This window comes from Mustela putorius, unplaced genomic scaffold (genome assembly GCF_011764305.1).
Source record: "Mustela putorius furo isolate JIRA1106 unplaced genomic scaffold, ASM1176430v1.1 tig00003867_pilon_pilon_pilon, whole genome shotgun sequence".
In the NCBI taxonomy this organism is placed as follows: Eukaryota; Metazoa; Chordata; class Mammalia; order Carnivora; family Mustelidae; genus Mustela; species Mustela putorius.
Genome location: NW_025422019.1, coordinates 25,913,841 through 25,940,000, shown reverse-complemented (window position 1 = coordinate 25,940,000; position 26,160 = coordinate 25,913,841). Strand labels below are relative to the sequence as shown.

At 37.5% G+C, this 26,160-nt stretch overlaps 1 protein-coding gene across 7 annotated transcripts in view; it reads left to right on the top strand.

Moving 5' to 3' along the window:
* ZEB2 (zinc finger E-box binding homeobox 2) overlaps positions 1–26,160 on the top strand; it is a 134,745-nt gene that overhangs the window by 82,478 nt on the left and 26,107 nt on the right. For all 7 annotated transcript variants that reach the window (XM_045066534.1, XM_045066535.1, XM_045066537.1 and 4 more), the window contains 2 exons: positions 6,062–6,319; positions 11,188–11,259. In XM_045066534.1, the coding sequence (XP_044922469.1) occupies positions 6,062–6,319; positions 11,188–11,259 (330 nt within the window). The remainder of the gene's footprint in view (positions 1–6,061; positions 6,320–11,187; positions 11,260–26,160) is intronic.

Below are 26,160 nucleotides of genomic sequence, written 5' to 3'. Positions count from 1 at the left end.
CCCTCATCAAATGAGAAATTGACCCTTGAATTTAGTCCTATAATCTTCATCCATCCAAGTGCAGAGGTAACAAGTTAACAGTGATCAAGAAGGGGTCTTGATGATAAATCCTCCCTGGAAAAACAAGTAACAGCATAAAAATTCTGGAAGAGTTGCTGCATCCTGTCTTCAGTAGCATTGTACCTGGAAATCGAATTTTGGGAGGAAAGAGGAGGAATAAAGGGTTAGTGTTCAGGTGAAGGGTCTTAGAATGTCCACGAACACTTACCACATATAAGGACATTTTAAGAAAGCAAGTAGGCCATTAATCCATTGGCTTAAATATAAATGATCTCCAAGCATCTAAGAGATTTAGGAAACCAAATGACTCATAAAATTCCTAAGGAGTTCTTTTAAACTTTAAGCCCTATAATCAGAAGAGACATTTTAAAAATAAGGCTACATGTCTCCATCAAGTATTAGCTGCAGGATTAAGCATACTGTTACCCATCATGGAGCTACTACTTAGGACACTTTTGCAAATTAATTTTTAAAAGAAGGGCTAACACCAAAACTGTGACTGCCATGTGTTCAAATCTTCTCTTTTTACCTATATTTAATGTTGTGGTAGGAGACGAAGACACTAGAGCAATAGTCCCATGTTTATTTTATTTTATTTCACTTTTTTAAAGATTTATTTATTTATCTGAGAGAGGGAGTGCATGATCAGGGGAAGGACAGAGGGAGAGAGAGAATCTCAAGCAGAATCCGCATTGAGTATGGAGCCAGACTCTGGGCTCGATCCCACGACCCTGAGATCATGACCTGAGCCAGAACCAAGAGTGGGACACTTAGCCGCAAGAGCCATCCAGGCACCCCTCTGGTCCCATCTTTATTTTTATTTCAGTGGATATCAGTGTTCTATACTTCACATTGTTGCCATCACACATATAAGTTTGCAGGCTCCTTCTGGCAATCTCATAGACAGGGAACATGTTGTCATTATTTTTACTCATTTGTATCAAGTTTCCTTGGATGACAGACCAAGGCCACACAGCTGGTTACATGCTGGGACTGGGATGAGAAGACAGGTCTTCAAGCTCATAATTCTGGGAACTGCCTCTTTATTTCTATTGTTTTCAAACTATTGTGGGAAACATGGGTGTATCACTAGATTCTGGTAGTTGATCACATTGGTTCTTCTATAACTTAAATCAAGGGGATCCATGAAAGTAACAATCATCATAACAACTCAAAATTAAGCAACAATCTTTATTTTGCATTGTGAAAATCCCCAAAAGTCCCGGGAATTTTCATTTCCTTACTCTGATCATGTGGAGTTTACATGTAGATTCCATTCTTCATTGGGAATTTGTAATACTGTGTGTGATTTTGTGTGGTTGTCGTACGCTTGAAGGCATGCTTTCTAGCACTGGCTTTGCCACCATCAGGCTGCAGGGACTTAGGAAAGCCACTGGACCTCACCTTCTTTGTCACATGTGGAGGGCTGACTTCAAGTGGCCTTTTAGCACTGCAGCTTTATGATTCTATTTCTCCAAATAGATAGTAAGCTTCCTGAGGTGAGAATAGTGCATCCATGTATCCTCTGGGCTTACACATTGTAGGTTTACTTAATTAATGTTTGACCATCGCATTGAAAAATTTATTGGCACACTTAGCTTGAATGGACTTATAGAAAATCATTACTGACCGCCTTATTAACAACTGTCTATAATCCACATATGTAATTTTCCTTTACATCAAAAAAACAAAAACAAAAACAAAGACCAACTTGTGCTTCTGGTGAAGATGAAGTGTTACCCCTTAACATCAGTTCTTTTTCATTTTAATACGTTAGCAACTGATATCTTGTTTGTACTCCAGCTGACAGAATAACGTAGAGAAAGCATATAAGTATGAAAAGGGGTTAGTTAGGTAACGTTGTATAGGGCATCTTCAAAACAACAGTTCTGGTATTTCAAATGTCAAGCTAATTATCAGCAATGTTTAAATGCTATGATAGGCCATTTTTGCAAATGCTGAAATTTTCCGGCAGGTATGGACATTATAAAAATGTCACATTTTGCTACTGTTCTGTTACATGTCACCAGAATAGAAAAATCTGGAAAAAAAAAAAAGTTATGCCAATAGACAGTAAAGAGAAACCATTATTTGTTTTGCATATGATTGTAAAATTAATTGGTATAGTGATACAATTTAGAGTATTGTTTACTTAGAAAGAAGAATAGAGAGGATTTAATATAATGCGATCTGCTGAAGTGAAAATAATGCTTATTATAGATAAACTATGAAGAATTTAAATATAGGTTTTTAGTAATGCATATTCAGATATATCTTTCCAGGCCCATTTGCTATAAAGCAAATTTAAGTATCAGCTTTATACCCTTTGGTAACCCCATATTACACATACAGTTTTAGAGAAAATGAAACTTTAATATGATTCCACATAAAATGGTGAGCCATGCCAATAATTCATATGCACTTCATATGCAAATAGTTTTATCTTATCCATCAATTATCATGTAAACATGGTATCACATGGCAAATTTCCCTGTAATACAGTACAGTACCTGTATATAATTATGGGTGCATTTTGCCAATGCAACTGTTAACACAGAATTGTAATTAATTCCTCTGAAGATTACTGGGAGAGTTTTGGATACTGATGCTGTTTTTGGACATTTATTACTGCTCTTTAGTTGGCTTTTTGCTGTGCCTCAGAGACAGATGTAAAATTAGTGTCTATTTTGAGCCAGCAAACAGTACATCTTTCCTCTTGTTTATTGAATTGCAGAAAGGAATTCTTTGGGCTCCCACTTCTTTGTGGTTTTGAAGTAACTGTCTGTTTTTCTGCCAGCCATGTAGCTCCAATACATGTATAAAATCTTGCTGAGGCTCATGCAAAGGGTGGCTTATTTGACCTAATGTAAGGACGGAATAGAACTTTGGTACGTTATGTAGGCAGTTTGATGCTTTCGAATGCTGAGGAAAAAATATGTGTCGTAAGTTCAGAAATAGATGATAGACTAATATATTCTGCCCAGTGACCCTCATTTAAAACCAGTATACATTAGTTATCATACAAAATCGAATCTCTTCTTTGCAGAGACAAAGCTGTGTTATTAAGATCTCTTAATGCCAATGGCGATGATGGTGGGCAAAGGATGAAAACGGGAACAAATGGGAAAATGAGCTTATTTTATGCCACAGTGTAAATGGGGGTAAACCCACCCTCTATTGGCCAAAATAAGAATATTGTGTGGTGAAAATTTCTCCAGTAATTACACGAGGACATCCACTGACTGGACTCGAGAGAACAATTTAAAGGAAAATCCTGAGGATTTAGAAATGGGGAAGACTAGGTGAGGAGCAGGAAGGACAAGGTCCATATTAAGGGGTTTAATTCTGATTGTCTGAAGGTCAGCCAAAAAGAGCAAGGTGAAAGGATCTACTCTGAATTCAGATACAAAAAACGAACTTTGCTATGAATTGTTTTACCTGGATTTAGAAAAAGAAAGGCGGGGGTGGAGGGGGGGGTTGTTGGGAGTAGGATCCCAACACAATGGCTATGGGCATGGATATCCTAGGTAAAGCAGCTCTGGAAAAGATGGCATACTGCTTCTGTAAGTGAACTTGACAGCAGTTATTTATTTAGTTTAAAAGTATTTACTACTATTTGTGAGCGAGAACCCTAAAGGTTGTGAAGTGTTGTTGGCCTGTGAAGGTGATGGATGCTGTACTTCTGACCCTATATGGTGAGACATGACTTCATTGTTTGTTTAGATTGTTCTGATATTTGGGACTCCTCAAGGGCTGTTCATAAATCATTTATCTCTCTCTCCTTCTCTCTCTCTCTCTCTTTTTTACACAAGAAAATATTTCAATTGTATTGCTGCAGGAACACTCACGTGTCACACGGGATATTGTGGTCCATGCAGAAAAAGACCTTAAAAGGCATGGTTTTTTTTTTTTTCCAGGATAAAGGCCTTTTAATGCCTGTCCAGCCTTAGATAATTTTATTCACTCCTTCTGGACCTTTCTTTATTCCTCCTGGGCCCAGAGATCAGTTTTTAGGAGGTGGGTTGAAAGCTTCCCAGGCCTTAGGAGCTTTTGTTGTAGCCACCCCCCCCCACTCTCACCAGCCCCCCACCCCCGCCCCGAACTCAGCGTTCAGAAAATTTGTAAAGAATCTTCTGCTTGTTGCTAAGAAATGGTTAAATCTCAGTCACCAGGGGGAAGAAAAAAAAAAAAAAAAAGAAGCACATTATTGATTGTACTAAGGTATATCTGGACCACACAGCTAGAGCAGAGATGTTAGAATATCTCTCTTTTTGTAGATCTGAGGGCATTACCCAGCCTGAACTTGCCTAAGCCCTTGTGGTCACACCTCTTGAAAAGGTTTTGTTTCCCCCGTCAATTGGTATTCAAACCAGGTCAGCAGATTCTGTTTGCCCGGCTCCGCTGCCGTTTTCATTTTAATTTGCACCTGTTGTGCAGTTGTTCCGAAGGCAAGTGCAGACCCGCGGATTATACAAAGATCATATTATGAGCAGATATGCACGGTGTAATCTTTTTGTCCCCAGCCTCACATGACAAAAAAAATCTCTCTCTTTTTGTTCCTTTTTTACTCCCTGGGAACCTGTCAAAGCAAACAGATATGACTGACTAAAATTTGTAACTAGACATGTTTCCAGAATTCTCCAAAAGCATTATGAACCTGACACACAATCCTTTTCATTTTTTTCCTCCTTTTCTGCCACTTTTGTATAATCCGATAGCTGGCAAGAGCCACTTGAGATAGCTCAGTTGATAACTTAGCGGAGGATTGCTTTATTAGGCGCAGAGAAATCAAAATGAACCTGAAAATTGTTTGCGCTTTTTTTTTTTTCCATGGGCTTTTTTCCCCCCTTTCTCTCTCTCCCTCTTGTTCCCATGATGTCATGGTTCTAACTTGTTTTTTTGTGTGTGTTTCTGGAGAGTTGGGTTAACAGTTCTTGGCAATCCTGTGTGTGCGTAACGGCTGGTGTGTTTCTCTAGCTGAGCTAATGCCCCGTGTTTATTACTCTAATCTTTCTTGTCTGGTGGTAAAGTGGACAATTTATGTACTAGCATGTAGGCCGAGAGCCTGTGAGGGCTGACTAATTCAGAAACAGCCACCTTCAATTGAGTTCACAGACCTTATTTACAGGCTGTCTATTTTAAGAAAAGCTACTGAGCATTGCTGGGACTGAGGGCTGCAAAAGCAGCCCGTCGGTTCTTGTGAGTTATTTTAACATTTGTGTTGGTCTTGCCTGTGTCACTTTGAAATCTTCTGTAATTATGGCACTATGAAGACATCTCAATAGTGGTATTAATGGCCCAGAAGATATGGCTTTTCCTCATTTTCTGCTTAAAAGATTGGGATATAAATGGCCTTAGCACATGACGGTTGACGTAGAAGCAACAGTGAACATTTGAGATTGAGCAGGTTTGTGGATGTGTTTGTGTATTGACTAAATAGATGGACATTGTGTGTGTGTGTGTGTGTGTGTGTGTGTGTGTGTGAGAGAGAGAGAGAGAGAGATAGTGTGTGCGTGTATGTGTCTATGGTTTCTAGGAATAAAACCACAGCTAATATAGTGAAGTCATGTCGTATTTATAGTACAACATTTTATAGCACACACTCTGTGTCACTAAGCTAATAAAATTGTCAATTGCATATCTATTTAATAAGTTTGTTTGGAGTATTGAAAGTACACTTGCCATGAGTCTCTTTACATATGCAATATAGATGTATTTCTGAGGATATGTGCTACCGTTGCTTTTTAGGATTACCCGTCTTTTTAGCAAAAAAAAAACCAAACAAACAAAAAACTATTTAAAATCAGAAAGAGTACACAGTGATAATTGAATAAGAATAAAAATGCTAAAACATGAAAGATATTAATTATATTTTCCTGACATGGCTGAGTAATTAAGTTATGAAAATATTAATTATTTTCCATTTAACTAAACAATTAGGGGTGACTGATATTTTTCAACAAAGTGTTTAGAGAGTGTGTGTTCTGTGCTTTCTCTTCAGTGGTGAACTATGACAATGTAGTGGACACGGGTTCAGAAACAGATGAAGAGGACAAGCTTCAGATTGCTGAGGAGGACGGGATTGCTAACCCTCTGGACCAGGAGAGGAGTCCAGCTAGCGTGCCCAACCATGAGTCCTCCCCACACGTGAGCCAAGCTCTGCTGCCAAGGGAAGATGAGGAAGATGACCTAAGAGAGGGTGGAGTGGAACACACTTGGCACAACAACGACATTCTGCAAGCCTCTGTCGATGGTCCAGGTAAGTGTCTATGGCCACTTGGCCCCTTCCTGTGCCATCTTAAACTAATCTTGACTACCTAGTGGAACGTCCACAACCGAATCATTAAAATATTTCTTTGCAGAATAGAGATACCAAAGCTTGTGACAGACGATGAAGTGACGGTAGCGTTATCACATTATAACCCTAACATCTTAGGGAGAGATGATGTTTCCGTCTGGGTGTGAGTTGCCCATGCACTATGTTTTAAACACACAACAGGAAATCTTGTACCCCGGTTACAACGTGCCGTTTAGATGATGTGAGCGAGCTCTAGGCTTTCGGGACAAAATGGAAGTAAATATAAAACGCACAGCGAACATCGATTTGGAAGTTATATAACAATACAGACAAGTAACTATCAATTTAATGTAGTTTCTATGTCTGTCTGACACCTTCTATTGTAATTCAACCATCTAATCATTCCCCTTTGTTAAGTGTGAATGTGATTTCACACTTTCACCTGGTCAGGTAGCTTTCTTATTATTTAACACTTAAGTACTTGATAATGATTCCTGCTGTTTGGTGGGAGTCTCTGGGGAAGTAAAACCCATCCAAGGACAACTATCATAAAAATAAGATAAATTATGTTCAACCCAAAACTTCACATGCCACTCAGCATATGGAAATGTCTTGGTCTAAAATTCACTTAGGAGGGAACATCACTAAGGTATGAAATGATTAGCAGAATCAAAGAGAATTAATCTTATTCCCATAAATTCCCTCTGCCCCTCTCTACTTGGTGAGGTGGCTTGCAAAAAAAAAATTTTTAATGACTCTTCCAGTTGAAACCATAGTGTCTCCTTAAATCTCTATTCCCAAGACCCAAGGAGAGCTGCCATGATTTACCCCCCCCTTTTTTTCCTCTAATGATATAAATAACAATAGCATTTTTATAAATAGGTGAAGTGGGTGGGAAAGGAAGTAAGAACAAGAGTCTACCTATATGCCATTGTGATGTCGCAGACTATAAAGCCTCGAACCTAGGCAGGGCAATTGTTCGGTATACTGGAAGGAGGATAATAAAAGCACTTCCACTCCTAAAGAAAATTAAATGTGGAAAAAAAAAAAAAAAAAGACCGATGGCAGTTTGAGTGTAGTGTATTTGTTTTTCGTTTTCCTAAATTGCCGTGCCAAGTTTTGTATTCTTTCTGTTTCCAATTTTGCTTTCGGTGAAGGTTTCTCGGATCTCAGCAATCCCACACATAAACATTTATCGTTATATCCATTAAGACTTAAGGTTTTAGATTTTCAACTATGAGGGAGAACTCAGCCAAAGATGCTTGAAAGATAAATACGTTTAATTAGGGGCAGAGGATGATCATTAAAGGAAGTCTGACTGCTGCAGAAGTCATTAACAATCTTAAATGAAATTTTTATTTTTATGATAGCCATTTACATGTATAATAAGAGCCAATGATTCTTGGGAGCAGTGTGACAGAAACAGAGTGTGGCGAGAACTCATGTAAGACATACTATTTAAATGAGCTGGTGTTAGCTATTCATATTTGTTAATGAACTAGATATGCAGGGCTATAAGAATGAATGTTCTGATGCTTTAAATTTTAATATCTAGAAATCAAGGGTAAGGACCAATTACTAGAATTTCCACCCTTAAAGGAATAATTAATAACGATATAACAAATGTACGACCCCAAACTTCTAAAAAAGAAAAGTTTAATTTTAAAAAATTAAGATCAATAATTGAAAAACAGCCAAAACAGTAATGTCAAACTGTAGGAGTTTGTGATCATGGCAGCATTTTGTGCTGGCCATGGATCATAATTCTAAATGTTTTAATATACAATAATCCATACGAGTGCATTACAGACCCTGTTATCACCTGTAGTTAATGGTGCCTGTGATACAAATGAACAGGCTGTTCTTTGCTCTTACCTTTATGGTAAATAAACTAGCATTCTGGAGTCACGATAATTAAATAAAATGTAAATCCCTAATCTCATTTGGCTATTTGGACCCAGAACGTTACCCGGCTATTACCTGTCTAGTTCTAATGATTAGTAATGATTTATTGTTCTTTTTTTTATTGTTCCAAAAGTGCTCTGATGTGGTGCCTTGATGTCTAATGAAAAGAAATTGGTCTTAAAAAGCTACTCATTGTTTATCCTGACTCTCAGATAACACATTTTTCTTCTGATAAAATATTTTTCTTATTTATTGTTCAAAACACACAATATAGACAATAATTCTAATTCTGGTGCTGTTTTATTTAGTAGTGTTTTATCCCTGGTGCCTGGCTGTCTACCATCATACCCCAGCACATAGCTTGACTCTGAGATAAGCCCCCTCTCTTTTGCTCTCTCTCGCATGCATTCTGTAGTTTGTCTGCAGGATGCAGGTTTTCAACTGAAGAGTGCGGTGGAGCTCTTACTGTGCCTTTCCGGTTCCAGCACAATCAAAGTTTTGTGTTTAGAATTGTCCTTGACATTCTTTCGTCCCACAATGGGGTGGACACAGTGTGCTGGAAACCATGACATCATTATCATTGACACAGACTTAAATAAATCACCTGCATCTTGGCCTCTTTCTGCTTATTCAAGGATTCTTCATCTTAAGGAAGAAAGTGTTCTTTATTTTTACAAACCTTCATCCCAAGGGTGACTGGAAAATGCAAACTTTTACAAGTGTTTTAAAAACAAATATACTATGTGGTTTTAGACCCAGTGTGCTGAGTCAGAGTTGTCTCGGAAAATGTTTAAGGTTAGGCGAGAGGCAGAGCGACAGCCAGGATTGCCTGTAATTTAGAGAAGATGGTCTTAATCTATGGATTATTATGTCCTTCTGAAAATGGATTTGCAGGAAACGTAATTAAATAGGCATATACACAGTATTTCACATACAAACCCGAAAAGGATTAGTGTTTGATTTTAATAAATTGAGCCTAAAGTTCAAAAAAAGGAAACGTTGGTGCTCAGTGAATTGAAGCCAAGTACATTCTAGGTAAAAGTGACACCATCTCACTTGCATAATCTTTGGTAAAAGAGGGTTCTAGCTAAGGTATTACCACAGAATGCAATCCACACAGAGTGCCAACGACACATTTGTATACCCAGCATTTAATAATTTGGGAAGCAGCCATCTACTGTAACTTCTCTTTACTTTTTCATAAGAAAATGACAATGAGGAAGGAAGTACAGCAGAAATCTTGAACATTACCACTATTATGCAAAAAAAAAAAAAAAAAGTGCTGTTAACTGTTTTCCCCTCAGTGACTTGATCTCTCAGATGGAAAACTTATGATTCTTCTGACTCTTGGCTACCAGAAATCACATGAGATGAGCGAGGAAGAAAGACACAAAAGCTATATTTATAGCCAGTACTGAACTTCTCAGAAATACCTTAATTTAATTCCTTCTAGAGACTGATAAAAATATCAGATGAGGGAGCCTTTCAACCGATCAATTATTACAATTGACAATACAATATTGCTATATATTGAACTTCTAAATGTTTTATGCAAAGTGTCCCTGTGAAAATATTCCTTAAGTAAGAGAGAAGTCCAGGGCCAGAAACATATTTAAAGCGGTTGTACGGTTTAAACAAATACCATTCAAATGATCTGACTGTAATGGGTAGTAGCATTAAATTAGCATCTATTTATATCTGTATTTTACCTTAAGAGGCCCAGGCTTTTTTTGTTCTGATAACATAAACAGATAGGCTGCAGGATAGTACTTGTAAATCATATATCTTAATTTTGCTGTACCATTTGCTAGAACCTGTTTTTCTACCAGATAATTATGACTAGAATGAGATAAGCAAAGAATGCTCAGGATAATTTGGGAATTTACAGAGTCCTATTTATAAAGTTTCTCTTATTTTAAGCAAAATGATGATCAGAGAGGTATTTATCCTGGATCATGGTTGGTTCTCATTAGTATGGTTATTGTAAAAATATGATTTTTTTAAAGTCCGTGTTTAATTTATTTACTCAAAGCATTTTTTAAACTGTCAGCTGTCCTTCTCTGCCCTCTCACATACTCTGTAATTTGGGAGGCAGAAAATTCAAGAGCTCTCCTGTTTTTCAAATTCCCCATAATTTAAAACATTGCAATTCTGGAAAATAACCTTTTTTCACCTATGAATCTTCACCCTCAGTGTTACCTATTTTCATCTTCATCACCACCTTGAGCTCTTGCTTACTTCTATATATTTTTCTTCAGAAAATGGCTACAGTTATATGCTGGAGCATAAATGATAAGGAAGAAAGATCTTTGTGGAGTTGTAGGGAAAGGCCTAGGGTAGGTTTGTTTTAGAAGTTTACCTAAAACAGTGAAACAGGTGTTTTCAAGTACCTCTGGGATGCTTATTTTATAAACTGGGAATTTCAAGTTTTGATATGTAGAATTAGGTTTAAAAAAAAAAAAAAAAACGCCTGCAAAGATTAGCCCCATCGTAGCTCCTCCAAGGGGGGAAAAAGCATGAAATGTTCAACTGGCCACTAATCACCCCGAGTTACCAGAGACCCAGCAGCTGGCATGCCTCTTCCTAAGTACAAATACTTAGTTGCTTTTGACTCGTATTGAAAAAATAATATCTTTCCCCCTGTTTGTCACTAGAACTGCCACCGGAAGAAAAGCCCTTCGTTTGTCCCAAATAAGCACCTCTGTTTTTCACAGCTTGCAGTAATGCTTAAAGTAAATAAGTTCTTGTGTAGCTAGCACTATTGGAGTCATTCAATTGCCTGAACAAAGTTATTGTTTAGAGGGTTACAACAAGCCTTTTCTCTGTTTCCTTTAAAAGAATCTTCCTTGTTCCTGTGGTTGGCATGCTTAGTATAGTAAGCCTTTCTACAGTTTTCAAATGCTAAAGATAATTTTCCCCCACAGAAGAAATGAAGGAAGACTATGACACGATGGGGCCGGAAGCCACGATCCAGACCGCAGTTAACAATGGTACAGGTAAGTTGTGTTTTCCACGCCAAGATCATCCTTGCCCCGTGTCATGCGGGTTTAGTGAGTCAGGAAGAGAAATTCTGGCCCGTGCATCGGTAGCTCCATGACTTAGCGATTAAGTCAGACATTACAGGTTGCCTGATTTGGTCTCAAAGCGGAGTTCTCTTTATTTTATTTTACTTTATTTATGTATTTTCTTTTTCTCAGCAAATACATCTTTCATTCTTAAACCCCTGATTTGCCTGTGAAAGTTAAGAAAACTGAACTGGATACATAAATTTTTTTTAAACGCACGAGTTGGGCAAATTTATGGTAGTAATTTTTATTTTAAAAGACGGCATGAATAATCTCAAAATTAGAATGTAATATGCCTCTCCTGGCTACCGCTTGATAGTAGTGATTGAGAATTCAAATGATATGCTGTAATTTAGATGGTAAATGTTTTTTCAGGAAGACAAACCAAATTTCCATGAACATTCCATACAAAAATTGATCATCTGAGCTCCTTTGTATTCTTTCTTCACTTTTAATTCTGGGTACCCTCTGCCTCCTCTAAATAACGTTTTCCAGGCAGAAGTTTTAGAGAAAATTGACAATTTCACTTCTTTTTATTGAAGCCAAAAATATTACAGGAGGAAAGTGGTAAGCAGTGTTTTCTTCTTAGTCTGCAACTGCTGTGGAGTGGGATTTCAGGACACTTGTGACATTCTGCGATCCTCTCCCAACAATGAATGATGCCTGCCCTCACATCCTCCCGTCACCAGTGCAAATGTACATTGACTCACTGTTTTTCTCTCTCTTTTTCTGGATAAGGCTAATTATTTTTGGCGTTATGAACAATCCTTCACATGGCCATTACAAATATTTACCTGGTGCCCAGTATAAGGTTATCTTCCAAAACAAAATGAAATGAAAAATCACAGTGGTATATCCGCTCAAGTCACCAATGAGAAAAAAAGTTACAGTTTTATGAAGTTTTAGAAATGTGAATAATTCAGATGATAGTCATATCTCCCTTGTGTTGATACACATCATAATAAACTGCTCATGCTGTGCTTCTATTTAGAATTCCTTATTAATAACTTACAAGGCACTAATTCACTTTCTTGGGTGTAAAATAAGAGAAATAATGAACAACTGTTGTAATTTTTCTCTCATTTGAGTATGTCAATTTCAGGTACAAAAATGAAACTGTGCAATATAAGATTAGGGAAAATGTATAGAATTAAGAAAGATTAATCCTGGTTTTCAGGTATAGCTCTGGCAATAACCAGATTGTAACCTAAGGAATATCAGTTACTCTCTTTGGAACCTAGTATCCCCACCTGAAAAATAAATAGATCACACTAATTGCTACTTAAGAATATTTCCAGGTTTAATCATCGATGTTGCAGGGGTACCAACAAGGCAAAATAACTTCATGTAAAAAGACAATAATAAAGAGAAAGCATACATTTGATACTTTCTATAATATTCCAACTCATGGCATCAAAAATGGCTTTATGGGTTTTTTTTAAAGGTAAATTGTTAAATTTCAAGCTCAAACATAAATAAATCCTAATTCTTATTAACTTTATAGATGTTAAAAGTGTCACAAAAATTAATTTATCCCACAAAGTGCCAATTTATTAGCTGTTTTGTACACTTGAATTCTAAATTAGTAAAAATTTTTCCTGTACAAAAAATTTAAAAATAAATTCTGAAAATGTACTTCCACCAGGCTTTAAGATATCTTTTTCTAATACTACTCACTATTGCTTATATTTTATGTGTATTCGGTCAATAAAGAAACAAGTAAGTATTCATTGAGAATCTTCTATGCACACCGTTGGTGCACTTGTGGTGGAAGATAGGCCAGGAAGTTTAAGACATGGTTATTATTTAATTTGGAAGAGGAGACTAACATACAAGAAAAAACAAAGAAGGGGTGCCTGGGTGGCTCAGTCAGTTAGGCATCTGCCTTTGGCTTGGGTCATGATACCAGCATCCTGGGATCAAGTCCTGGTCGAGCTCCTTGCTCAGCGGGAAGCCTGTTTCTCCTTCTCTCATTCCCCCTGCTTGTGTTCTCTCTCTTGCTGTGTCTCTCTCTGTCAGATAAATCAATAAAATCTTAAAAAAAAAAAAGTACAATAAGAAAAAGGTGCCTATACACAACAAATAGAAGGAATATAGTTATTTCAAATTACAAAGGTAGGAGAGATCTTGTGGGGTGAGTATTCAGGAAAAGCTCCATGACAGAGGTGAAATGTGAACTAAGTATATTCTCAGTGGTCATGAAGAAGTGAGGAAGTATTTTCTAGCAGAAGAATGTGTAAGCCAACGAAAGACATTGTGAAATCTGTAGAGAAGATAGTGAATAAAGGATTCTCCTGAATCAGAGGGTCCTAGGAGGTAATTCATGGGAAATGGAGCTGGACAGTTAAGTTGAAGCCAGCTGGTGGAGGATGTTAAGCACTAGACCAAAGAATTTGTGTCATGTTATACTACCGTGATTTCTGTGGGGGAAAACCAGACTTTAAAAGACCAACTGGAAGTCATTGTAGTCACTCAGGTGTGAAGTGATAAAATGCTTGTCTTAGGGTGGTGACAGTGGCGAAATTAGCAACATCATTTCTTCACAATCAGTTGAAACCCTGGGTGAAGGAATCAAAATGGCTTCAGGATTATACATCTGCATGCTTAGAACATGGCAGTACTTGCTATTTCTAGATAAAAAGAAGGAGGATCCAATTTTGAGAAGACCTTGAGCTAGTCTTTAGACAGAAGTATTTTCATATAAAAGTTATATATGGATGTGACTAAAAGAACGTCCATCGGAAATGAGGAATTGAAACACAGGAAGTCAGGGCTGAAGACATAGATTTGAGAGTGATGCAAATATATTCTGATAGTATTTAACATCTTGGGACCATGACATTAACCATTGGGAGTGTATTTATTGAAACAAGTAGAAAGCTGAGGCCAGGGCTCTTGGTGGATGGGGAGAAAAATCAAATTCACTGAAAGAAAAAAGATTAAGATAGAAAAAAAATTAAACAACCACAAGGCAAAGAAAGAAAGTTTCAAAAAGTAGCGAATGGTCAATTCAATCAAAGATTTAGATAACTACAAAGGAAAAAATGCTGAACGAATACATTGGACTTGGTAATTAGGAACTTACTGGTGATCCTCAGTTTATAACTCTGCTCTTTTAGAGAATAAATACATATTTCTTTACAACTGCAAGTTGCTGCTTCTTATCCCAGAAACTGTTGCTAAATACATGGGGAATTGCAATAAGTCATCTTTTCTGGTTGAAATTGCTTATTAATGGACCATCTCTTTGCCTCCACCCAAGTCCTACAAGATCCAGCTATTGGCTGACCTTCTCTAGCCATCCCAACCCACACTGATACCTTCTTCCAGTGAATGCTAATTGAACAAAGCACCTAACCTTGTCATAAATTCTGTAGTGTGTTATGAATTGATGTGCTGTCTTTTCCAAATTAGATTGCAAACTCTGAGAGCATGGATTGTTTCTTGGGCTGCCATGTTGCCTATAAGAGCACCTTAATTTTTTTAACTTTACTTCAATCTTATTTTTTAATTTTTAAAAAATTTATTGTCACTATTTTTTAATGTACAAGGTCATATTAGTTTTAGGTGTACAACACAGTGATTCAACAATTCTATACATTACTCAGTGCTCATCAAAATAAGTAAAATAAGCTCTTACTCTTAATCCCCAACCTATTTCACCCAACCCCTCAATCCACTTCCTCTCTGGTAACCATCAGTTTCTTCTCTATATTTAGAAGTGCCTTAAAATTAATAGACTCTAAATATATTTTTAATGAATAAATATGGAATTAATTTACTATCAGATACCATTTTTCTTTTCTAATCAAAACAGAACCAATAGAGGGGCATCTGGGTGGCTCAGGGGGTTAAACCTCTGTCTTCAGCTCAGGTCATGATCTCAGGGTCCTGGGATTGAGCCCCACATCGGGTTCTATGTTCAGTAGGGAGCCTGCTTCCCACTCTCTCTCTGCCTGCTTCTCTGCCTACCTGTGATCTCTTTCTGTGTCAAATAAATAAATAAAATCTTAAAAAAAAAAGAGCCAATAGATATTGAAATAGATAAATTCTAAACACGTCACACAAATTTTCTGATAAAAAGTATTATTATTAATGGGAATAAGTTGTGAAGGAAAGACAAAGTTACTGTCTCTAGTACTTCTCACTTATATTCAACACACAGATTTCATTCCTAACTAAAAGTAAGTAAAAACCTCTGAATTTCCTTCTCAGCTTCACACATTAAATAACAAAAATTAAGTTCATCTAGATAAATAGAATAGACTTTTAGAATCTAAAAGTATCTTCTTCCTAGTGTACTCTGCTGAGTTTAAAACTACAAGAAGCAATGGGAAGAGTTTAATTGAATTAAATCACAGAATTCTAAAATTGAAAGTTATACTACAGAACAATTTCTTAATTGTATTTTGATAGTTGAGGAAAAAATGCCAGTAGTAAAAAATGCCACATAGCTAACTGGTGGCAGATTTGGAAATAAAAGCTAAATTACCTGACAAACCTTTCACCTCAGAAGTTTTTACCATTCTGAGGAGCTGTCCTGCTAGAAACTATGGCATCATCTTTGACTCCTATATACTTTATCTAATTAGTCATCAAATACTATGAATTCTACTATCTCAAATAGCATATATCACTTTTATTTCTCCCCATCAGTTTTTGCACTATCCTGACTTAAATACTCATCTTTCATTCAAGCTATTATGATACCTTGTTCACCAACCCCATTTCTATCCCTCACTTCTTTAATTCACTCTTCACACTACCAAAGTTAGTTAGAAGTTGCTTTCCTAGCACTTGGGAATATCCATGAATAATTGCAACTCATCTCCCACACCACTTTATACTCAACCTCCTATGGTTTTCCACTACTTTCTGAAAGAGTTGGCATTTGAGTTGGATTGTCATCGTCATGATCTAACACCATCTTGCCTTTACTGTCACTTGCTAGTATATACCTCAACTCTGAATGACTGATTATCATTTATAATCCTTTGCCTTTGCTTATAATGTTCCATCAACACAGAAACTCTTTTCAGTCTGACAGAATCATACCATACTTAAAAGCCATCTCCACCAGGAAGTCATCTTACAGTCTCCCACTCAAGATTAACTACTCGCTCCTTTGAGGGTCTTCTTATAGCATTTACAAGTTTTGTCTCATATTATACTTAGTTGCCAGCAGGTATGTTTCTCCCCACTAGATTGTAAGCTACTTGAGGACAGAAATGGTATGGGGTTTTGGTCACTTGATCACTATAGATCCTAGAATGGTCTATGTCACCAGGAGTTTTTAAAGAATTGAGGGAGTCAGTGAGAGACAAACAACAGTAGACTTCCCTTTCATATTTCCAAGTTGACATATTTTGATACCTGGTGTGAAATAATCAACCAGACATTTTCATCTCTCATTAATCTTCCAAATGAGAAAAATTCAGTTACATTTGACTGGTCTCTATCCTTCATGTTCTCCTCAATTTGGTGGGTCCACATTCATCTTATAACCCTTTTCTCATTGTTCAAATACCCTTCTTAGAATTCATACTTGCCCCTTAGGAACCATAAGCAAAATCTGCATTCTTCAGAGAGCAGTATGAAGTGTCATCCATTTCATATCAAAAGTGTTTCATTCTCCTCAGACCAGATCTCCTGGTAATATCAAAAAAGAATCACATTTATACCAAATTCTGAATCTCTGCCTATGCTGTTCCTTGAGACCCTAATCTCTCACTCCTTTTTGTCTAGTTATCCAAAATCTACTCACCCTTCTGTTCCTCAGGGCCGGCTCAAATTCCATTTCTTTAATGTGGTCTACCTAAAACACCCCAAATCATGTCAATCTCTTCCTTCTCTGAAATTCCCCAGCCTTCAGGTGGACACTACTAATTTTAACATGTCAGACTGTTCCTTTTTTACCTATTTTTTCCTTTGTACCTATTTTACCTAGTTAATTTTGTGAGGGCAAGAGATTTCTTGAGCTCTAAAATGGGAGCAGAGTACCATGCCATTTACCTCATAGGATTGTTGAAGTAATTAAATAAATAATATATATATTAGCTTTAGTAAGGGTCCCAAAAATATTTGCTTTTAAAAAAGGACTATTCCTTCTTGCCTCAGAGTGCCCAATATAGCAGTGAACTCACATGGTAGGAGTTATGACTGGTAGAATGAATGAATGAATGAACATTTGGTGAAGAAGAAATAGTCTCTGAGAATGGAAGCCACAATAAAGGAAAACATTACCGTGGAGGGATTAAGTCCAGTATTTTCAGAGGGTGAAACCTGGATTTAAGCCCCTGAAATCAACCTGTTACACACGAAGAACAACAATATAGCATATCACCTTTTTTTTTTTTAACAATAAAGTTTTAGAGAACAGCAAAGTTGATTTATAACAGGAAGTATCACAAACCCTGATTTATATTAACAACACTCTACATTGCATTTAATATTCTTATATTGGTTTTAGTGTTTTAAAAATGAAAGAAATTGTATGTTTTAACACAAAAGACAAAGAATGTCCTTTTATAAGGAACATTACACCTTCTGTATTTTAATCAGATTCAAATTCAGAATAAAATTATTGTGTAGAATTTTTAAGAGGGTGAAAAAAACCCTATTTTCTACAAAGATGAGAGAAATAGAAAAACTTAGGAGCATTATGAAGCCTACGTGCTAGTAGTAACAAGGGTCTGTCTTAGGTGCTTGGTGATCATTAACATTCATGCTGTTCCACGTGCACATCAAGACCCAAATAGGCCCCTGATGTTTCCCTCTTTGAATGTGTGTAAGTTATATTTACACAGACAATCTAGTACTCCAGTTATAAAGGGCTATTAATAACCACCTGCATCTTTCCTTCCTTTGCTGGGAAAAGAAAATCACCGGACAACCTTACATCTAGAAACTGGATAAGGAAAATTTAAGTCTCAATTCCTAATCTTACAGAACAGAATAAAATTATTGTCCAAGAACTAAGAATATCAACTCTAACTATAGTCATTAAACATGTTTCCAATCTTTTCAGAATAATATATGAATGCTTTTACATATCAAAGGCAAGTGTTGGTTTGGGATGCTCTAGATTAGTCTAGAGTCAGAGAAACAACGTTTGAATTTTGCCTTTACCAATTACCAAGTTCATGAACTTGAGTATATAAGAATTCATTTCTACATCAGTAAAGTGGAAATAATGATTCCCTATGTACAAGTGAAATATTTTAATTTAAATGCAACTAATTAACATATGGTATATTATTAGTTTCAGTGGTAGAGGTTAATGACTCATCAGTCTTATATAACACTCAGTGCTCTTTACATCACATGACCTCCTAAATGTCCAGCACCCAGTTACCCCATACCCCTAGCCCCTCCATTCCAGCAACCCTCAGTCTGTTTCCTATCATTAAAAGTCTCTTATGGGGACGCCTGGGTGGCTCAGTTGGTTGGACGACTGCCTTCGGCTCGGGTCATGATCCCGGAGTCCTGGGATCGAGTCCCACATCGGGTTCCCAGCTCCATGGGGAGTCTGCTTCTCCCTCTGATTTCTCCTCACTCATGCTCTCTCTCATTACCTCTCTCTCAATAAATAAGTAAAAACCTTTAAAAAAAAAAGTCTCTTATGGTTTCTTTCTTTCTCTGATTTCATCTTGCTTTATTTTTCCCTTCCTTCCCCTGTGATCTTCTGTTTTGTTTCTTAAATGCCACCTATGAGTGAAATCATATGATAATTGTCTTTCTCTGATTGGCTTATTTGGAGCTAGAGAATCTTGAGCAGGTTCCATACCCAGCACAGAGTTCCATGCCAGGCATGATCTCACAACCCTGAGATCATGACCTGAGCTGAAATCAAGAGTTAAATGCTTAACAGACTGAACCACCCAGGCACCCCAATGGAATATTATTTTTAAAGTACCTAATGCAGGGGCACCTGGGTGGCTCGATTATTTAGTCTCTGCCTTCTGCTCTCGTCATGATTCCAGAGACCTGGGATGGAGCCCTGCATCGGGTTCCCTGCTCCATGGGAACCCTGCTCCCTGCTCCCTGCCTGCTTCTTTCTCTCCCACTTCCCCTGCTTATATTTCCTCTCTCCCTGTCTCTCTCGCTCTCTGTCAAATAAATAAATCTTTAAATAAATTTAATAAATAATAAAAAAATAAAATAAATAAAATTTTAAAAAATAATACCTAATGCAGTGCCTAACATATACTAAATGCTCACCCTGATTTGATTATTTCACTATTTGATTATACAATTTTCACCAGTTTGTATCTACAGGTAAGTGTTAAACCAATTTTATGCATTAAGAAATAAATGGACTCTGAACTGTTTCCTCCCTTTACACTGGTTCCTCATTAGCTTCTTCTCTAGAAAACAGAAATGCAATATCTAACAAATTTGTAATGCGAGGACTTAACCAGTCAATTTTGAGAGCCTCTGCCAATTAAATTCCTTTGACATCTTTGAAAACCAAGCAGACAAGCTGTAGGACAAATGTCTGTTCATTGCTCCAACAAAGCATTTGAGGTCAAAACATGAAGATGGAGAAGGAATTGCATATTGCTTAGTTTTCTATTTCATTTCATCTTTACCTGGGATCCTTTTTTAAACATAGAAGAGGAGATAGTGGTATTTACAATGTTTGTGTATAATGATGAAATCTGTCAAAGACTTTCCTTTGATCACTGGCTGGCATCAGGAATCATATGTTGTTTTTCTTTTTGTCCTGAATGACAATCAAATAAACAAATAATACAATATTCATCACTTTACTAGGATACCTACATTTATTCTTTTCTGTCAGGGTGTTTGCTGTGTACAGAATTTAAACTGGGGTTTGAGAAAGAAACTTTAAGAAAATAGAAGATATAACTCTTGTTCTTAAAAAATGCAAAATCCCAGAGCACCTGGCTGGCTCAGTCAGTGGAGCATTTAACTCTTGATCTTAGGGTTGTACGTTTGAGTCCCACCTTGGGTGTAGAGATTACTTAATGATAAAATCTTCAAAAAAATCATAATGACATGAAGGCAAACTTTACCCAAAAAATCATTAATAGCCTAATTAGCTATTCAGATCAATAGTCACTTAGGGTGACCCTATTAAGTTTAAGACACTTTGTATTTGAAAAATACAATGAACGGTCACTGTCATTAAGGACTTACCTTCAACTGGGTAAATAAAACAATGGTAGATGAATAAGAAATGTGTGTAAAATATTTAGCACAATGCTAGACATAATAAACAGTTGTTGCTAGCCATCATTATCATCATTATTGTTAGCATCATAACAATATGTGGATGAAGATGTTTTATTTGAAATACAACAAGCCATGTACGTTCAAGTGAAAGATGCTCAATATTGCAGAGGGTTTTTGACAGTGTAGGGTCAAATATTGGAGACACGAGGGTAAAGAAGTGTCTTAAGAGACTGCAAAATTCAGAGAAGGTTTTCTTCAGGAAGAAGGCTTGTTAAATATGGCTCTGTGCAAAAGTGAGGCATAGAGAAAGCTGAAAATGTAAAAGGAGACTGGGTTATCAGTAGCTTGGGAGGAAGTAGCCTTAGAGAGTAGCCTTTGCTGTGGGCAGAGGTACAGATTTATTAGCAATAAGATCAAAAGAAAAAGGAAGAATGATTTTGGTTGAAGTTAAGGTAGTTCAGGGAATTCATGTCATGTGAGCTGCACTCTTTAAAGTAAGTAGGAAAAGAGATGATCAGTTGACAGTAAGGGAAGCGAGTAGGGTTGGACTCTTGAAGAACAGAAATCTAGAGTAATTGCTGTGGACAATATATGAAGATTCAATTACCATCACAAAAGAAGATCCCATTTGGATAACATGGACTGAAACAAGTCTGTTACAATTATTTACATTTCTTTAGACATTTTTGATACTCTAGGAGCAAAGAAACTGGGCTGGATGTTCTTGGGCAGGGCAAGAAGGATACAAGAATAAGGGACAGGGATGGAAAAAATTTCAAGCTCCGAGGTCAACTGAGGCAAGTAAAAGCAGACCTGGTGAAATGGGACGTGAAGACTTGTCAGAGCCCAGTTATCACAGTGAAGAATCTACATCAGGGGAATAAAGAACGGGATGGTGGGAAAGGGCAGAAGGCTGAAACAGATTGAGTTTCACGTTCTGGTTTGCAGAGCTGGAAGTGTCGCGGATTTAGCCCAGTACCAAAGTGTGGCCATCCCTGTGCTTAGAGAGACTCAAAGCCTTGGAAACCAGAATGAGGCTTCAAAAAATTACAGTTGCAAACTGGAGGGTTTTGGAGGGTAGAGGTTAAGTTTGCTTTTCTTCGTAGTCCCTCTCAGTGGGCACGGTGTTGATGCAATCTTGATGGTTGACAAATGGGTTGTTTGTTGAATTGATAAATAAATGAATAAACAAATTAATGATGATGCATGACTTAGGAACATTGGTTTGGAACAGTCATGTGAACTGAGGAGTTTGTTGACCCATCCTCTTTGCTCTGTGAGCTTAGATAGATGAAAGCAGGCACGGCTGTGCTGGAAAGGTCTGGGAGGGATGGAGTATTATGACAGGATGACACAGTTTCATCTAATCTGAAGAAGTGGAACGCATGTAGGAGGATATCATTAAGCATGTGGGGGAATAAACAAGTAATATGTGGAATGGGAAAGCAAAATGAACCATGAATAAAGGGTGTTGGTTTTCTTTTTTCTTTCTTTTTTTTTTTTTTTTCCTGGTCTCTAGTTCCAAGTTAAGCTTGAGACATTTTTTATTTACTATCACCATAATAGTTAATAAAAATTCACCTTTGGAAGGTGTTTCATGAAGTCATTCCTGCCTTTAGAAACATGACTGAAAAAAATCTAAAATAGGAAAACATAATCCTGAAATATTAAATGGAAATTATAAATAAGCATCTTGAGTAGAGAATTTGAAGAACTTGGATGTTTTCACTTTACCCCAGTAGACTTGGATGTGGATCACCCAGTGAAAAAAAATGGAGAGCAGGAACATGAAAGGAAAAACTGAGAAAAAAAGAAAAGTTTAAAATGCTGTATTTTATTTATATTGACGTGAGAATTTACCATGGCTTTCCCCATACTAATTTTATGTCAGCAACCTTGTCAGCATCTAAGATGTATTCAAATCATGTCAAATCATTTGGGCATACTGAAAAACTGAAAAAATGGGGTTCTCTCTCTTTCTCTTTCACATATTGAGTCACTATGATACAGTGGAAAGAGCAGTGGGTTAAGAGTCAGGATATATGAATTCTCCATCAAGCTTTTCCAGAAATTATTTGTCTAACTTTGTATGAATCATAAACCTCACTATACCTTAGTTGTATCATCTGTTAAATGAGGAAATTAGACTAGAATTTTGAACTCCACCCTACCCTACCCTTTCTGCTAATGATCTGTTACTGGGAAGCCTGAACAAAGACAACAAAGCACTGGCTGAGCTAGTTGGCACAGGAGGGGGAGGTCCTGCCTCATGGTATTACACCCAGGGCCCTGTGTTTGTTAGAGCTTTGACTTTGGTTTAATGTTCTGCTGTTGTCATTTTGCCCCAGACTCTCTGGGCCCCACTGTAGCCAGCTCTGCTTATAGCTCACAAAATGCATTAGGATAATAGCATAGGATAAGCCAGAATGGGTGGGTGGGGGGGGAATCAGGGGTTTACCATCTGAACTACCACAGGGAAATGCCGACTATGTCCAGGTTTACCAAATTCTTCTGAGGTGTCTCCAGAGTGGTTGGAAATCTCTAGATCAAGACTGAAAATCTTGCCTGAGCAAGAAATACCATGGTTGAAGGTATAACCCCCCTAAATTGATGATACTAATGAGAAGGTTAGGAGGCTAGCAAGTGGTTTGACCTCTTTAAATACAAATTCTATGCATCGCACCATTAGCTTTGAAGAAAGAGGGGGAAAGGGTAAGAACATTTCTGTACCATTATTATCCTCTTGGCTTAATAACTTCCAATTCCTCTTATTATTCTTGCATGGAGTTTAAATTAAATTTTTTTTAATTTTTTAATCCTTTTTTTAAAATTTAAGTAATCTCCACACCCAATGCAGCACTTGAATTCATGACCCTGAGAATGAGAGTTGCATGCTCCATTAACTAGCCAGCCAGGTGCCCCTAAATTAAGCTTTTTTAAAATTAACGAGGTTTCTGGTATGGGTAATGAAAGCCACACAAGTTTAATCTTAAGTTATTTCTCAAGTAGAGTTGAGTGGATATATAGGGTTAATCAATTGTGCAAGATCTGTTTATCAGATAATTCAGTACCTAAGTACTCAACATGCAGAGAATCAAATTATTATAAGGCATGTCATTTTCTTCTTGTTTATACTCTCTGTCACATTCTTACATGTTGGAAGAGTTTTGTCATCCAGAGAGGTCATGCAAATCATCATTTAAAAATGTGTAGAGGAGGCGCCTGGGTGACTCAGTGGGTTAAGCCGCTGCCTTCGGCTCGGGTCATGATCACAGGGTCCAGGGATCGAGCCCCGCACCGGGCTCTCTGCTCAGCGGGGAGCCTGCTTCCCTCTCTCTCTCTGCCTGCCTCTCTGCCTACTTGTGATCTCTCTCTGTCAAATAAATTAATAAATAAAAATCTTTAAAAAAATGTGTAGTTAACCCCATTCGGTAAGTTTATAAAAATAAAATAGAGGGAAAGGTGGGTTTTGAAGAGAGAAAAACAGATGTAGCTAGCCCTTGGCAGGTGAGACAGGAGGGTCATTTGCCGACCATAATCAGCGTATAAGAAGAGCCTGGCACTTCCTGGCTAATGAATGTTGCGGTTTTGTTAGCTTTGTTTGTGATTAGGAGAGGCTATATCTCCACTTCACAGCAAGGGTTCCCACAACAGATAACTGATATCCCAACCTTCTTGAGTGTCTCCTTCATTCACTCAACAAATGTTTAATAAGCACTGTTTTCCTTGTGATGTTGTCAGTGGTTTCTAGTCACCTCCAAAATTTTCATCTGTGTCTATGGTTCCTCCGTCAGAAAGCTATGTTGCTTTGAGTTTTTAACTGACAAGAATATAGATGAAATTCTTTAGGCCTAGACAGTGAATAAAAAAGCAAGTTAATTAGGGTAACTAATTTATTGGAAGTATGGAATTCTGAAACTTCAGGGATACCTCAGAAAGCATTTACTAGCTCATTTTACAGATAGGGATACTGAGATTAAAAATCATAAGTGGCTGAGCCAAAATGGGTTGCCCAATGACCCTGAACCTGGTCTGATCATTCAGTTATTGAGGATTAGCTGTGTGTCAGGCACTGTACTAGGCACTGGTGCTACAAAACTGAATAAAACACAATCAGCTCACAGATATGTATTTAAAGGGATATAATGTGCTGTGCTTAAGTTCAGTGATTGAGATATGCAGATGGATACCTGCGGAAGGAAATTCTGAGCTCAGGTTGAGGGTCAGGAAGGCCACGTGATAAGAGATTAATTCTGAGCTGCTTCCCAAAACCCTGTCACCGAATACCTTAATTTAGCCAGGTGATGGAGATAACTGAATTCCCAGGGCATTGATTCGTAAACTAGGTGTGCATCAGATTCCCTGATAGGCTTGTCAACAGAGACTGCTGATTCCGGTTTTTGTTTTGTTTTTTAAAGATTTTATTTATTTATTTGAGAAAGAGAGATCACAAGTAGGCAGAGAGGCAGAGAAGGGGGAAGCAGGCTCCTTGCTGAGCAGAGAGCCCGATACAGGACTTAATCCCAGTACCCTGAATCCAAAGGCAGAGACTTAACCCACTGAGCCACCCAGGTGCCTCTGGTTCTGTTTTTTAACAAATTCTCAGGTACTACTGATCCTGCTGGCCTGGAGGCCACCCCCCCCCCCGTTTTTTGAGGCCACATTTTGAAAACCACTGTCCTAGAGCATCCTTAGGTTTTTGTGTGTGTACAAAAAGCATTTAAGAAGAGTACTGAATTGCCAGGCAAAACACCTTACTTTATAAGCCCCTCAAAAATATAATAACACAGTCTAAGATTCTTTTCAGTAAGATACCAATTCCAAAATTTTCAATTACACAGTAATGTGAAAAATAAATACATAGGAACTTACTTGGGATGCTTCCTTTGAAAGTCTTAGATTCTGTCTCTATACATAGCAATCAAAACTGCCTAAGGGTCAGTGGTCTCTATAAATTTTGATATTCACAGTCCCTTAATATAAAACCTCACTTTAAAATTAGACTGTGTCCCTGACTGGGCTGCTTCCTGCTGTGGAGGGAGATATTTGATGGTGCAGAGTACTATGGGTTCCCAGATTCCCATCCCCCGTTCGTTCTGCCTCTCTCTCTCTTAAAGTTCTTACACATCAGGGGCCCTCACTGGCCTCTGAGCACGCGTTCTCTGGAGAAAGCCTTGTCAGAGCAGGCGTGGAGAGACCCACCCAGGCACTGTGGTAGTTCCCAAGAAGAAAAGAAAACTTCTGTCTCTCTGGAGGAGGCTTCCCTGGCTTTGCACACACCTCTGTAGCAGTGGGGCGCTCTGCTGGGCTGCCTGCGTAGCTGTGTAATGAGAAAAAGATCGTCCTCTTCCCTTACGGTTGTTTTTAAATATCTGGTGCCAATATGTATTTTGGAAGCCTTCTACAGAAAGGCACACATGCATTTTTAATGATAAAAAAATGCATTTTTTATCATTTTTAATGATAAAAAATGCATTTTTATCATTTTTAATGATAAAAAAATGCTTATGTTCATTAATTAGTCAACTTTAAACAAAGTAGCCATGAGAATTTATATACCTCAGCAAATGCTGAGGATGGGCTTCTTTATCTTTTTTTATTTAAATTCAATTAGCCAACATATAATACATCATT